The sequence below is a fragment of the Entelurus aequoreus genome, linkage group LG12 (assembly GCF_033978785.1).
Source record: "Entelurus aequoreus isolate RoL-2023_Sb linkage group LG12, RoL_Eaeq_v1.1, whole genome shotgun sequence".
In the NCBI taxonomy this organism is placed as follows: Eukaryota; Metazoa; Chordata; class Actinopteri; order Syngnathiformes; family Syngnathidae; genus Entelurus; species Entelurus aequoreus.
In genome coordinates, this window is record NC_084742.1 from 64,794,617 (window position 1) to 64,811,068 (window position 16,452).

The 16,452-nt window shown below is 36.5% G+C and overlaps 1 protein-coding gene across 1 annotated transcript in view; it reads left to right on the forward strand.

The window, feature by feature from the left end:
• rassf3 (Ras association domain family member 3) overlaps positions 1-15,582 on the forward strand; it is an 89,263-nt gene extending 73,681 nt beyond the window's left edge. The window contains exons 3-7 of the mRNA XM_062066449.1: positions 799-906; positions 7,241-7,414; positions 7,533-7,620; positions 10,872-10,987; positions 13,900-15,582. Coding sequence (XP_061922433.1) covers positions 799-906; positions 7,241-7,414; positions 7,533-7,620; positions 10,872-10,987; positions 13,900-14,049 — 636 coding nt within the window. The 3' untranslated portion in view covers positions 14,050-15,582. The remainder of the gene's footprint in view (positions 1-798; positions 907-7,240; positions 7,415-7,532; positions 7,621-10,871; positions 10,988-13,899) is intronic.
• The last annotated feature ends 870 nt before the right edge of the window (positions 15,583-16,452 follow it).

Genomic DNA, 16,452 nt, shown 5'->3' on the forward strand with positions numbered 1-16,452 from the left:
AAAAAAACAAAAAACACCTACAATCTGATACATCTGATACATCACTAAGCTTTAGAACTTTGTTATAAAAAATCTCCTTCCGCATCTTTCCCTGACACCCGCATTTCAGGCTGGCCGCTCTGGAAACACTCTGTGGAAACGCTCCCCACCCACACTGCTTGGTGCCTCGTCTGAGCTGCTGTGACTCAGATTATTACCATAGTAACTCATTAGATTACCATAGTAACTCATTAGATTACCATAGTAACTAGTATATCATGCAAAAGCGCAGAATTCAACCATTGAAATACTTAGTATAGTTCAAGACTTCCGGTCATTAGAAAACATCACTGCACATCGTAATGGCAGCTACACTTTACATCTTGAAGATCTAAATAAATTATTTGAGAATGTCCGGCGGGCCAGATTGAAGAGCTTAACGGGCTGCATGTGGCCCCCGGGCCTTAATTTGCTCAGGTCTGGTTTAAACACTACTGACTGAAAGCACCTCCATGTCTCCTCTAGCTGCGTTTTCTCCATATAAGGATCCCATTCCATGCTGTGTGTGTGAGTCGTGTGTGTGTGTGTGTGTGTTTTAATAGAGTAGAGCAGTATGATGCACTATAAAGACCACACGTACTGTACATTAAAATACAGATTACACAAATAAGACTGAACTACTTGAATATTACATCTGGTTCTGGACTATTGTGGTCAAGTGGCAGGTGATGTCCGTGTTGCTATGCTATCAGTGTTTGTGTAGCGGGGCCTCCCTGCACGTGTTTGTGCCGACTCATCATGTGGTTGTGTTTCTGTCAGGATGTGGAGAAGGACAGGAAGCTGCGCACCGAGTTCGGCCGGGAGGAAATCAAGCAGAAGATTGAGCGGTACAACTCCACGACCAGAGACCACCTGAAAATGACCTTGGTGAGTAGCTGATACCTACGGGAATTTTCCATTAGGTCATGAAAGAACACATAAACAGTACTTTTCTTTTTGTATTTTGCATCGTTTGTCATCAAATCAACATGCCGGTATCTTCATCTTCAAGCCTCCGCTCCGCACTCATTTTCCATCTTGATGTGTGCTCCACATTCCAGACGTCTAATCGCTTGTGCTATTGTTCTGCTGTGCGGGGAGGAAGGTGTCTCAGGTCGTGCTGGCTCCAAAATCCCATTCTTAAAGGAGTACACACATGTTTTCACTTTACACGCACAGTCAAACTTGACTCCGTGCCCTACTGCAAACGCACTCCACCAATGTGTGAAGAGGGGTCAGAATACTATTTAAATACAGCAACTGTTGTACTAAAGGTTTGCATGTATTAAAACACGTGCAAACTTAAAAGCGCACAGCTTGTGTGCAAAAGATTGTGTATCTTAAATGAGCAAAATGAATGTGCAGAATATACAGTGGCTATTCAAATTAATTGAAATACATTTTATTGGTGTTTGGCCCCCCAAAACACGTCAATTTGACATGTAACATGACTTTAAAAAAGTAAAGCAAATTTTAGTTGATTTTATACATATTCTATGAAAACAATTAGAATGTAGTACTAACAACTACAATAGTTGTATGAATTAATGCAATAATAATGTACATCATTTGCCCTGGCGAGTGACCTTCTACGGTTTCTCCTTCCAGCTGCTTCTCCATATTTTCATAGATAAATGTCCAATGTTTTATAATAATAATTTGGATATTATTTTCACATCCTCAGCTGGCGTTAAAACCTCCTTCAGTACGGTGCAGACTAGCAGTGATATGCTAGAATTGCTTCGCTAAGTTGGCTACACACTCTTTCAGGTTTTTGGTGATTTATTTGTTTAATTTAATTAAAGCAATCTGCTTTATTTCCTCGCCACTTACATTTACACCCACTTTCTTACTTCCCATAGTTGGAAAACAGAGTTATGTCGATCTAAAGCTATAAGCTAATGCTCGCGAGCAGCACGATGTTTTGGGCGGATCTTACAGAGTTCACTGTGACATTCCCTCCGCCACATATGTCAAGTTCAAGGCCCGGGGGCCAGATGTGGCCCGCCACATCATTTTATTTGGCCCTCGAAAGCCTGGAAATAATATGTATCAATAAAGTACTGTAACTTTTCTTACTAAATGTATTCTTTCTTTCTATTTTGGCAGAAAAAAATAGATGTACTCCATGTAATCGCAAATCTTACAGAGTTCACTGTGACATTCCCTCCGCCACATATGTCAAGTTCAAGGCCCGGGGGCCAGATGTGGCCCGCCACATCATTTTATTTGGCCCTCGAAAGCCTGGAAATAATATGTATCAATAAAGTACTGTAACTTTTCTTACTAAATGTATTCTTTCTTTCTATTTTGGCAGAAAAAAATAGATGTACTCCATGTAATCGCAAATTATGTTAACTTAAATATAGTGTAATAATGCAAAAATACATTATCAAACATTCAAACTATTTTATAAATAGAATAAATACTAGTAATAATGATTTCGAAGCAAGTTATCCATGAAATTATGCAATGTAAAAGTAGCAATGTATTTAATGGTAAAATTGTGAAATTTACTGTGGTTTTACTGCATTTTTCTCTAAATGAAAAAACTGTACTTTTTTACTGCAATAAACTGTGGTGCCGTTTTGGCATTTACAGTAATACACCGGAAAAACTACAGTTGTTGATTTGCGGTTTAAAAAAACAAACAAACTGGAAGCTCGGGTGCCAAAATTTTACTGTAAAATTGCTTCTTCCTTTTTTTTACAGAAAAAAAACAAATGTAAATTTTAAAGTAAAATTCTGGCAACTGAGCTGCTTTTTTTTTTTTTTTTTTTACCATAAAAACAACAGTACTGTTTTTCCATTTACAGTAATAACACAACATTTTCAGGTTAAAATTATTGTAATTTACCATATTTTTTTTTACATTTGAGTTAAAAAAAAATCTACTAATAAAACGCATAAAAAAATGGTGTAATAATAGTATTCACTGTTAGAAGCAGCCCTCTGGGGCCAAACATAACTGCGATGTGGCCCTCAGTGAAAACAACTTTTGACACCTCTGCCTTACGCCAACTAATGGTGGGGAGACTTGTAACTCAAATTTTTGCTTGTAACTTAAAGCGCAACAATTAGCCAGCTCTTATCTCAAAACGCTCTTAAGTTGAGATACCATTGTATGCTGATCATCAGAACGCCCACTGGGCCTGGGCCGATATTCAATAAATGCTTAAATTAATTTAGTCGGTACCTCTTCAGGCTTCGACAATGGCTATATGCGCGCGTTGTTACGACTAAAAGTGGGAGAGCGTTCACTCTCAGCACAACTTGCCGGGCGTTTGTACTATATGCACATAAGCAGTAATATCTGCTGTAAAACTCTCGTCGGTTAGTATTTCATTAAATTGATTTATTTTGGTGTCTGCTTGTCTTTTTACTAGGGGTGTAACGGTACACAAAAAATTCGGTTCGGTACGTACCTCGGTTTAGAGGTCACGGTTCAGTTCATTTTCAGTACAGTAAGAAAACAACAAAATATAACTTTTTGGGTTATTTATTTACCAAATTTGCAAAATCTTCCACCAAAAATATTTTTCTTAGTGGAATATTTGATGTGAAGTAATGGGAACCTTGGGTAGGTCAATAATTCATAATAACATTGATTTTGATTCAATATTATGTTTTGAGCAAGACAGTTTGAAAGAAAAAAAAACTGCTTTGTTTTATTAGTCAACATGGCAACTTTTTCTAAATTTAACCTTTAAGCTTTTTTATTTCACTTTTGTTATGTTTTTGTTTATTTTAATAGTATTTTTAGAATGTGCCGTGGGCCTTTAAAACATTAGCTGTGGGCCGCAAATGGCACACTTTTGACACCCCTGCTATAGATAATAAAAAATTAAATGTGATAAATCTATGGATAAAAAGCAGAGCCTGGCGACGCATGCGCGTTTATCATAACTCTCTCACTCTCTCTGTCTCTGCCCCTCCCTCACCAATGCTGCTGCAAGCACAATTTGTTTTGTTTTTAACCCCTTCTTAACCCTGAACGTACATTGAAAATACACGCAACCCGAACTCAAAATGCCGGACATTTGAGGCATTTAAGAAACTCCGCCCTGACAGCTCCGCAAAAGAGGACATGTCCGGTGAAAAGAGGACGTATGGTCAGTCTATCCTAGCCCGTTAGCTGCTAGCATGCCGTGTGTTGTGCCTCGGTGTGTATTGTTTACACAACGTGCGTTACGCTTCTTAAAGGCCTACTGAAATGAATTTTTTTAATTTAAACGGGAATAGCAGATCCATTCTATGTGTCATACTTGATCATTTCGCGATATTGCCATATTTTTGCTGAAAGGATTTAGTAGAGAAAATCGACGATAAAGTTCGCAACTTTTGCTCGCTGATAAAAAAAGCCTTGTCTGTACAGGAAGTAGCGTGACGTCTCAGGAGCTAGTATTCCTCACAATTCCCCATTGTTTACAATGGAGCGAGAGATTCGGAGCGACAAAGCGACGATTACCCCATTAATTTGAGCGATGATGAAAGATTCGTAGATGAGGAACGTTACAGTGAAGGACTTGAGAGGCAGTGATGGACGTATCTTTTTTCGCTCTGACCGTAACTTAGGTACAAGCTGGCTCATTGGATTCCACACTCTCTCCTTTTTCTATTGTGGATCACGGATTTGTATTTTAAACCACCTCGGATACTATATCCTCTTGAAAATGAGAGTCGAGCACGCGGAATGGACATTTAAAGTGACTTTTATCTCCCTGACAATACATCGGTGACACACTTAGCTACTGAGCTAACGTGATAGCATCGTTCTCAAATGAAGATAGAAACAAAATAAATAAATCCCTGACTGGAAGGATAGACAGAAGATCAACAATACTATTAAACCATGTACATGTAACTACACCAGACCTGGGCATTCTGCGGCCCGCGGGCCGCATCCGGCCCTTTGTGCGTCCCTGTCCGGCCCGCGTGAGGCCAATTATAAATTACAAAATAAATTTTAAAAAGTATCTATGTCGAGTGTGCAATACAACGGTGCTGCTTTTGTTTTGAAAATCGTTATTTGTATTACTTCCGTGTGGACGTATGCGTGATTGTGAGTGAATGTGAACAACTGCAATTACAAAATAAAGTTGAAAAAACATCTATGTCCTGCGCGCAATACAACTGTGCTGCTTTTATTTTGAAAAGTATTATTTATGGGCGTGTGTCCGTGTGTAACCTGCGAGTGAAGGTGCACATGCAGCGACAAGTGATGCACGGTTTACACCCGAGACGCCAAAAAGAGAAAAGTTGATGAGGAATGCCGTGTTTTCAACAACACATGAACTGCAAAGCAACGTCCCCTCACCTAAGGTGCGTGCCTGCGCAATTGCGCACTGCTCAAGCGTCCGCTGCGCGCAGCAAGTATATGCCGCGCACCAAATCAAATCCCATCTGAATTCTAAACAAAATAAACATATTTATTCTATGGAATTTTGCAATGCAACTTTGAGTGACAGTGACAACAAGCGGCCCTAATGGTGTTCGTCAACACCGTTCAATTGAACACCGTTCAATTATTGTAACGTCTATCGAGATGCTTCGAGGACAGGAATTATATCGATCACTTTATTGAACAAAACTGTTTATATTCGGACATAACCACACCAAAAACATGAGTAAAACAATTCTATCTCGAAAAACTAGTCATTTTCTGCCGTACAAACCAGGCCAAAACCAACTTGTCATCTGTCACCAACACGCATAGCACTAAACCACTGGTGCTTTTAAGGCCACACAAAAAGTCGGACAACTCAAACACCACACAAAGTTACACTATGACTCCTCAGTCATACGTGTGCTTATTTTACTGTCATTTATTATTAATGTTCATTTATATATATTAGTCATGGAATGCTGTTACACACACTATGTTGAAGTATTACTATTATTATTATTATTATTATTTATCTTACGGTATATATCAAAAATAATATTGAGCAAAATTTAATTGAAATATTGTCGATGTGGCCCTCCAGCAGTGCTCGGGTAGCTCATGCGGCCCCCGGTAAAAATTAATTGCCCACCCCTGAACTACACGGTTAAAAATTCTCAGCCTGGTAAGGCTTAACAATGCTGTTGCTAACGACGCTAAGGATAATTAAGCAACTTAGCAACCGGACCTCACAGAACTATGATAAAAACATTAGCGCTCCACCTACGCCAGCCAGCCCTCATCTTCCCATCAACAGCCGTGCTCACCTGCGTTCCAGCGATTGACGGCGCGACGAAGGACTTCATCCGTGGGTTTGGCGGCAAGCATCGGCTAGGCGTAGTAAGTAGTCCTTGTTGTGCTGCTGTAAGTATTGTACTTAGCCGCTAATACACCGATCGATCCCACCTACAACGTTCTTCTTTGCAGCCTCCAGTGTTCATTAAACAAATTGCAAAAGATTCACCAACACAGATGTCCAGAATACTGTGGAATTTTGTCGAAGAAAACAAGAGGTTTTTATATCGGGTCGATGGGGTACAACCACTTCCGTGGATTTTGTGACGTCACGCGCATAAATCATATCCAAAGGAGTTTTTCAACCGGAAGTGTGGCGGGAATTTTAAAATTGCACTTTATAAGTTAACCCGACCGTATTGGCATGTGTTGCAATGTTAAGATTTCATCATTGATATACAAACTATCAGACTGCGTGGTCGGTAGTAGTGGCTTTCAGTAGGCCTTTAATATGTCCGTGTGGAAACTCGTTCGGTACACCTCCGAACCGAACCGAAACCCCCGTACCGAAACGGTTCAATACAAATACACGTACCGTTACACCCCTGGTTTTTACTAATGACGTTCGTTTTTTTCATATAGGTGACATCTTATTATTACATGCAGTTTCTGTTGTTTTGGGATGTCTGGAATGGCCCACAATCACATCAGCGGGCTAAAAATAGGTTCTGTTGTCTAGATCGAAACACTGCTGTGTGTGTTTTTCTTGCAATAAAGAGCCGCCATGTCGTGTCTCAGCACGCCTGCGTCCCCCCTTTGTCGATCTATCAGTTCATCTTCTCTTTGCTACTATCTTTGCTTCCTCTTTTCTCAAATCAGGCATCCTGTTGATTTCACATGCACAGCCGAGCTGTAATGTAGTAACCAGATTAAGAAGAAGCTGTGGGACCTCTGAGGCCATCTGTCCTCAACTAACTGGACTACACACACACACACACACACGCACACACAGAGAACTCGCTAAAATAATCTGTCTGTTCTTAGGGTTCTACTGGGGTGTACACGGGCTTCATTAAGGTCCAAATGGACCTGAGGAGGCCTGTGACGGTGCGGGGGGATCAGAGGGGATCAGGCGGAGATGCGGCGAGCGAGGCCTTCTATTTGCCGCGAGGAGTCAGCAACACGCTACACATCAGCTCCAGTAACACCGTCAGACAGGTGCTCATCCTTTCACTCCACACACGGATATTTAATGCATGCATATGTTGATAAATGAATGTGATTGTGTAAAAAAGATTAATTATAGTGTAACATTTTTTTTTGTTGTTGCTTTTAGGTGATCATGGCACTGCTGAAAAAGTTCACTGTCGCAGACAACCCGGCCAAATACGCCTTATACAAACGCTACCGCCGCGAGGAGCAAGGTAACACATGTTGTGTGTTTTCGTGTGTGTGTCGATGGCTCGGGGGTCTCGCCCCATCTCAAATAACACACAGCTGGTGTGGTCAGGGGTTCCAGTAAATCTATACGTGTATTTAGGAAGTAAAAAGACAAAGTTGAGTTGCTTGCAGCTCAGTTAAACACACTTGCTTTTATGATTTGTTTGAACTTTTAGGACCTTTTTTTAATGATTTTTTTTCAGGCACTACTAGTAAAAAAATGTACAGCGTCAGCTTGTGTTTTCATGTTTGTGTGTGTTCTGGCAATGCTTACTTAATGGGGACATCGCTCTGTTTACATAGTCACCTTTAGGGGACCTCTGACGGTATGGGGACAATAAACAGGTCCCCTAAAGGGAAACCTTTTTAAATGATAGTCATGATGCCTAAGTGGTTTTTAAGCTTTGGCCCATAAAACATGTTTACTGGTTAGTTTGAGTGTGAGACATTTGCACAGCAGTCCCCTCATCGGGCTGTAGCAAAACTAATATAATATACACTACCGTTCAAAAGTTTGGGGTCACATTGAAATGTCCTTATTTTTGAAGGAAAAGCACTGTACTTTTCAATGAAGATAACTTTAAACTAGTCTTAACTTTAAAGAAATACACTCTATACATTGCTAATGTGGTAAATGACTATTCTAGCTGCAAATGTCTGGTTTTTGGTGCAATATCTACATAGGTGTATAGAGGCCCATTTCCAGCAACTATCACTCCAGTGTTCTAATGGTACAATGTGTTTGCTCATTGGCTCAGAAGGCTAATTGATGATTAGAAAACCCTTGTGCAATCATGTTCACACATCTGAAAACAGTTTAGCTCGTTACAGAAGCTACAAAACTGACCTTCCTTTGAGCAGATTGAGTTTCTGGAGCATCACATTTGTGGGGTCAATTAAACGCTCAAAATGGCCAGAAAAAGAGAACTTTCATCTGAAACTCGACAGTCTATTCTTGTTCTTAGAAATGAAGGCTATTCCACAAAATTGTTTGGGTGACCCCAAACTTTTGAACGGTAGTGTATAAAAACTAAAACTAATATATTTTTCCAAAAAGAAAATCTGGTGTAGTGTTCCTTAGGATGACATTTTCATACAGCATGATTATAAAACATTATTACCTTAAAGCAGTGGTTCTTAACCTGGGTTCGATCGAACCCACAGATGTCAAAACACACCCAACTCATCGTGTAAATAAAAACTTCTCCCTATGGGCGTATTACGGATACGGCAACAGCAGAAGTCAGACTGATTTGCAGGTGTGTAATTTGTTGTGAGTTCATGCACTGTGTTGGTTTTGTTGTTTGAACAAGGTGATGTTCATGCACGCTTCATTTTGTGCACCAATAAAAAAACATGGTAACACTTTAGTATGGGGAACATATTCACCATTAATTAGTTTCTTATTAACATGCAAATTAGTAACATATTGGCTCTTAACTAGTCATTATTAAGTACTTATTAATGCCTTATTCGGCATGGCCTTATTATAACCCTAACTAGGGCTGTGAATCTTTGGGTGTCCCACGATTCGATTCAATATTGATTCTTGGGGTCACGATTCGATTAAAAATCGATTTTTTTTTTTTTCAATTCAACACGATTCTCGATTCAAAAACAATTTTTTCCCGATTCAAAAGGATTCTCTATTCATTCAATACATAGATTTCAGCAGGATCTACCCCAGTCTGCTGACATGCAAGCAGAGTAGTAGATTTTTGTAAAAAGCTTTTATAATTGTAAAGGACAATGTTTTATCAACTGATTGCAATAATGTACATTTGTTTTAACTATTAAAAGAACCAAAAATATGACTTATTTTATCTTTGTGAAAATATTGGACACAGTGTGTTGTCAAGCTTATGAGATGCGATGCAAGTGTAAGCCACTGTGACACTATTGTTCTTTTTTTAAATTTTTATAAGTGTCTAATGATAATGTCAATGAGGGATTTTTAATCACTGATATGTTGAAATTGTAACTAATATTGATACTGTTGTTGAAAATATTCATTTTTGTTTCACTACCTTTGGTTTGTTCTGTGTCGTGTTTGTGTCTCCTCTCAATTATAATAATAAATGATAAATGGGTTATACTTGTATAGCGCTTTTCTACCTTCAAGGTACTCAAAGCGCTTTGACAGTATTTCCACATTCACACACTGATGGCGGGAGCTGCCATACAAGGCGCTAACCAGCACCCATCAGGAGCAAGGGTGAAGTGTCTTGCCCGAGGACACAACAGACGTGACTAGGATGGTAGAAGGTGCTCTTTTTATTGCAGTTCTGAGTGTTGCTGGGTCGGGTTTGGTTTTGGAATTGGATTGCATTATTATGGTATTGCTGTGTATTGTTTTGTTGGATTGATTAATTAAAAAAATAAAATTAAAAAAAAACTCGATTTTTTAAAAATGAGAATCGATTCTGAATCGCACAACGTGAGAATTGTGATTCAGAATTCAAATCGATTTTTTCCCACACCCCTAACCCTAACCCTAACCAAATAACTCTAAATTAAGTCTTTGTTACTTAGAATATGTTCCCCTAGTGTCCAAAAAACTCTAAATTAAGTCTTTGTTACTTAGAATATGTTCCCAATAATAAAGTGTTACCAAAAACATATAACTTTGTCTTGAATTTGAAAAAAAAACACATTTTATTTTTCACTAAAGAAGGGTTCCGTGAATGCGCATATGAAACTGGTGGGGTTCGGTACCTCCAACAAGGTTAAGAACCACTGCCTTAAAGTATGATTCGCATTCAGAATGTTCCATCCTTCTATATATGGCAGTTGGAGTGGCAGACAACATAATTACTGCTAAATAGCAGTTTTCAGTCATGTCACAGAAGATGCAGGATTTGCTTGAACATTTAAGTGGTGAAACTTCCTATAAGAGGACATCATGTCCTATTTCATTTGAACTTTTTTTTTTTTTTTAAATGGTCCTCAGTAGTCACGTACAAATTGTGTGAACTATGCAAAATGATTTAAATTTGGTCCCCATGAACCATATTGACTCTTTTCCTCCAAGGTCCCCAGTAAGAATGATCAGCACATTACTTCATCAATCCAGAGATTTAAAGACGTGTATGAGCTAACCGGGCAGTGGCCATTTGACCTCATTTTTTTTTATGCCTCCACAACCTGTAGAAAGGGTGGTCCCCACAAATGATGATCAGAAACTTGGTCCACATTCCAAATGATAACCAGTATGTGTGTGTGTGTGTCCCTTCAGTGTACGTGTGCAAGCTGGCCGATGGCGAGCAGCCGCTGTTCCTTCGTCTGGTGGCGGGCCCTGACAACGACACGCTGGGCTTCGTCCTGCGAGAACAACAGACTGGAGAAGTCATGGTAACAATCAGTGATAATACATAATATTAAACAATGGTAATAATAATAATACACATTGATCAAGAATAGTACAATAATGATAATATTATTCTACTGTCATTGTTTATGTAATACGGATTACTGATACTAATGAATGAACAATAATAATAATAATAATACACAGTGAACAAGGATAGTACAGTAATCATATTGTATGAACAATGACAGTATAATAATGATAATTAATATTGATAAACAAGAATTACAGTAATTATAATATATATTGCATAAACAATGACCGTAGAATAATACTAATAACGACCAACGATAATACAATAATGAATATACAAATTTAATCAACTATGACCGTAGAAAAATGACAATACATATTAATGAACAAAGATATAATAATAGTACACATTGAACAAGGATAGTACTATAATGATAGTACATACGGCATAAAAAATTACAGTAGAATAACAATGATACATATTATTAAACAATGATAATAATAATAATACACATTGAACAAGGATAGTGAAAAAATGATAGTACATACTGCATAAACAATGACAGTAGAATAATATTACATATTAATGGACAAGGATAGTGCAATAATGATTATACATATTCATAAACAATGACAGTAGAATAATATGACATATTAATGGACAAGGATAGTGCAATAATGATTATACATATTCATAAACAATGACAGTAGAATAATATGACATATTAATGGACAAGGATAGTGCAATAATGATTATACATATTCATAAACAATGACAGTAGAATAATATTACATATTAATGGAGAACAATGGTGCAATGATGATTATACATATTCATAAACAATGACAGTAGAGTAATATTACATATTAATGGAGAACAATGGTGCAATAATGATTATACATATTCATAAACAATGACAGTAGAATAATATTACACATTAATATAATGCAATAATGATTATACATATTCATAAACAATGACAGTAGAATAATACTACACATTAATATAGTGCAATAATGATTAGACATATTCATAAACAATGACAGTAGATTAATATTACATATTAATGGAGAACAATGGTGCAATAATGATTATACATATTCATAAACAATGACAGTAGAATAATATTACACATTAATATAATGCAATAATGATTATACATATTCATAAACAATGACAGTAGAATAATACTACACATTAATATAGTGCAATAATGATTAGACACATTCATAAACAATGACAGTAGAGTAATATTACATATTAATGGAGAACAATGGTGCAATAATGATTATACATATTCATAAACAATGACAGTAGAATAATATTACATATTAATGGACAATGATAGTGTAATAATGATTATACATATTCATAAACAATGACAGTAGAATAATATTACACATTTATATAATGCAATAATGATTATACATATTCATAAACAATGACAGTAGAATAATATTACATATTAATGGTCAATGATAGTGTAATAATGATTATACATATTCATAAACAATGACAGTAGAATAATACTACACATTAATATAGTGCAATAATGATTATACATATTCATAAACAATGACAGTAGAATACTATTACATATTCATGGACAATGATAGTGTAATAATGATTATACATATTCATAAACAATGACAGTAGAATAATATTACAAATGAATATAGTGCAATAATGGTTATACATATTCATAAACAGTAGAATAACATTACATATTAATGGAGAACGATTGTGCAATAATGACTATACATATTCATAAACAATGACAATAAAATAATATTACATATTAATGGACAATGATGGTGCAATAATGATTATACATATTCATAAACAATGACAGTAGAATAATATTACAAATGAATATAGTGCAATAATGGTTATACATATTCATAAACAGTAGAATAATTTTACAAATTAATGGAGAACGATTGTGCAATAATGACTACATATTCATAAACAATGACAGTAAACTAATATTACATAATGGAGAACGATTGTGCAATAATGACTATACATATTCATAAACAATGACAGTAAAATAATATTACATATTAATGGACAAGGATAGTGCAATAATGATTATACATATTCATAAACAATGACAGTAGAATAATATTACACATTAATGGACAATGATGGTGCAATACTGATTATACATATTCATAAACAATGACAGTAAAATAATATTACACATTAATGGACAATGATGGTGCAATACTGATTATACATATTCATAAACAATGACAGAAAAATAATATTACATATTAATGGACAAGGATAGTGCAATAATGACTATACATATTCATAAACAATGACAGTAAAATAATATTACATATTAATGGAGAACGATTGTGCAATAATGACTATACATATTCATAAACAATGACAGTAGAATAATATTACATATTAATGGACAATGATGGTGCAATAATGATTATACATATTCATAAACAATGACAGTAAAATAATATTACATATTAATGGACAAGGATAGTGCAATAATGATTTATACATATTCATAAACAATGACAGTAAAATATTACATATTAATGGACAAGGATAGTGCAATAATGATTATACATATTCATAAACAAGGACAGTAGTATAATATTACACATTAATATCGTGCAATAATGATTATACATATTCATAAACAATGATAGTAGAATAATATTACATATTAATGGACAACGATGGTGCAATAATGATTACCGTATTTTTCGGACTATAAGTCGCTTTGGAGTATAAGTCCAAACTATGAAAAAAACTGCGACTTATAGTCCGAAAAATACGGTAGTTATGACTTGAATTAAAGTAAATCAATCCTTTTTATATGCGATGAGTTCAACGTTGGATCATTGTGCTTGTAGTTTTTACTCGCGAGTCACATGACCGTCTTCCCATCCTCAGTGGGACGCCTTCTCCGTCCCAGAGCTGCGCAACTTCCTGCGCATCCTGGACAAAGAGGAAGCGGAGCAGAAGGAGGCAGTGATTCGCCGCTACGACGCCTACCGCCAGAGACTGAGGGATGCGCTGAGGGATGTCCGAGGACCTTCTTAAATCCCCCCTTTTTTTTTTTTTTACCTCGCCAAGAATAAAGACGGAGGAGAACCTTGTGGACTTTGAGGATTCTACAAGCCGACTTGCTGCTTGAAGACAAAGACTGACGTGCCAAACCATGAAAGACTATCAAGTCTGTACATATTTTCCTTTTCTTAATTTATATGGGTGAAGCTTCTTTATTCTATTCAGTCTTATTTTTGCCGCGATCAGACTACACTACCCACAATCCTCAGCGCTCTCCGGGCTTTGAAGAAGGATAATGTGAAATAGGAGACAAAAGTTAAAGGAAGCGAGAGTTAAGAAGAGAAGAAGGTTGGATTCAGAGGAGCGAGTTTTTGAAGAAGGAGCTTTCAGGAAGTAGACAAAAGGGTGATGGAGGAAGTAGAGTAGTGTAGAAGCAGGAGAACAACATTTTGAGATAGGCAAGCGCTGACAGCCGCACCTCTTTTTGTGCGTTTCACCCTTGGCCTGTCTTGCTCTGTATGAATTATAAACCAGGGCAAGGCGAGAGACGTCTTAAACAAGTGTTTATTTGATTGAAACAAAAACGTGCTTTTTCTGGTACATGCCCTATGAAACAGCACCACCTTGTGGACAAATACTGCAGCTACTCCTCGCTACAGGTTTATTTTTGTATCATTACTATGATTATTCTCTCGTTGTAACCAAAGATAGTTTCGTGGTGTTGCCTGGGGCAAAATGAAGCCACTAGAAGCAAAATATATATCAAGTAGAGATTTATTTAAAGTGATTTATTTGTCTATGAAACACTGGCTTTATATGGACGCAGAGAAGGGGCAAAATGACGTTTACTGGGCATTGATGCAATTTTTAAAATCATTATTACAAACCTAGCTTGAAAAAGGGCATTTAGGAACATTTATGAATTTTAATAATAGATTAAACTTAAATGGAAAGTCCAAATTAAATCAAACAAAATTCGAAATACATTTTGTCCTTTCTGTGCTACCATACTTGATTACGAGAGTCTCCATGGAAACGCTTATCACATCTTAATGTGTTGTGTATCTCTTAGCTGAACTTGACATCAGTTGTATCAACTTAAAATGTTTTTTGGGGGGGCACTTTAAATGATTTATTCAGGGAAGATGTTTTTTTTTAATGTTTTTTTTTTTTCCTTTTTCCCTTTTCACTACGCTGCAAACTCCTGCGATGTTGACGTGACTTTCCACACTTTATTTCACCACGTATACATTGTGTGTGTCCTTAGTAGGCCTCGTGTTCATGTACCACGTGTTACCATGGCAACTGTTGATTCTTGTAAAGCTGTGCAATGACAATAGAAGTCGCGGCTGGAGTCCAAATGAGAATGAACCGTAATCATTCTGGAAGTTGTGTTTAGTTGCTGTAGTTGAAGCCATAGTTCAAGAAGGAATTTGTGGACTTTTACTCAAAGTGTGCCTTTCTCTCTCTTTACAGCGTCTGCAAACTGAAGATTGTTTTGTTGTTTTTGCAGATGCTCCAACATTGTAATCGCTCACGTGCAGCTATTAAAGGTGAACTTTAAAAAGGAAAACAACTTGTTGCTATTTTTTTTTTTTAGTTCATTTAGGCCTATTACAGAAGCTTTTTTGGCGCTGAATTTAAGTCACTGAATTATTTGCCTTTGAATTTTGTGATTTGTGAATTTTTGTGTCAAATTATGCTGCGATGTGTGTTTAAAAAAACATTTTGTTAAAATACAATGCTTTAGAAAGTCATTGTGTAAAAAGTAACTAAAAATACGGTGTATAAAAAAATCAGTGTAGAAATATTCGTTGCTTAAAAACTCAAGACTCACTTACGGTAAATTAAGACTGATTGATTGATTGATTGAAACTTTTATTAGTAGGTTGCACAGTGAAGTACATATTCCGTACAATTGACCACTAAATGGTAACACCCCAATAAGTTTTTCAACTTGTTTAAGTCGGGGTCCACACAATTGATTCATGATACAGATATATACTATTATCATAATACAGTCATCACACAAGATAATCATCAGAGTATATACATTGAATTATTTACATTATTTACAATATTATTTACCAACCCCGTTTCCATATGAGTTGGGAAATTGTGTTAGATGTAAATATAAACGGAATACAATGATTTGCAAATCATTTTCAACCCATATTCAGTTGAATATGCTACAAAGACAACATATTTGATGTTCAAACTGATAAACATTTTTTTGTGTGCAAATAATCATTAACTTTAGAATTTGATGCCAGCAACACGTGACAAAGAAGTTGGGAAAGGTGGCAATAAATACTGATAAAGTTGAGGAATGCTCATCAAACACTTGTTTGGAACATCCCACAGGTGAACAGGCAAATTGGGAACAGGTGGGTGCCATGATTGGGTATAAAAGTAGATTCCCTGAAATGCTCAGTC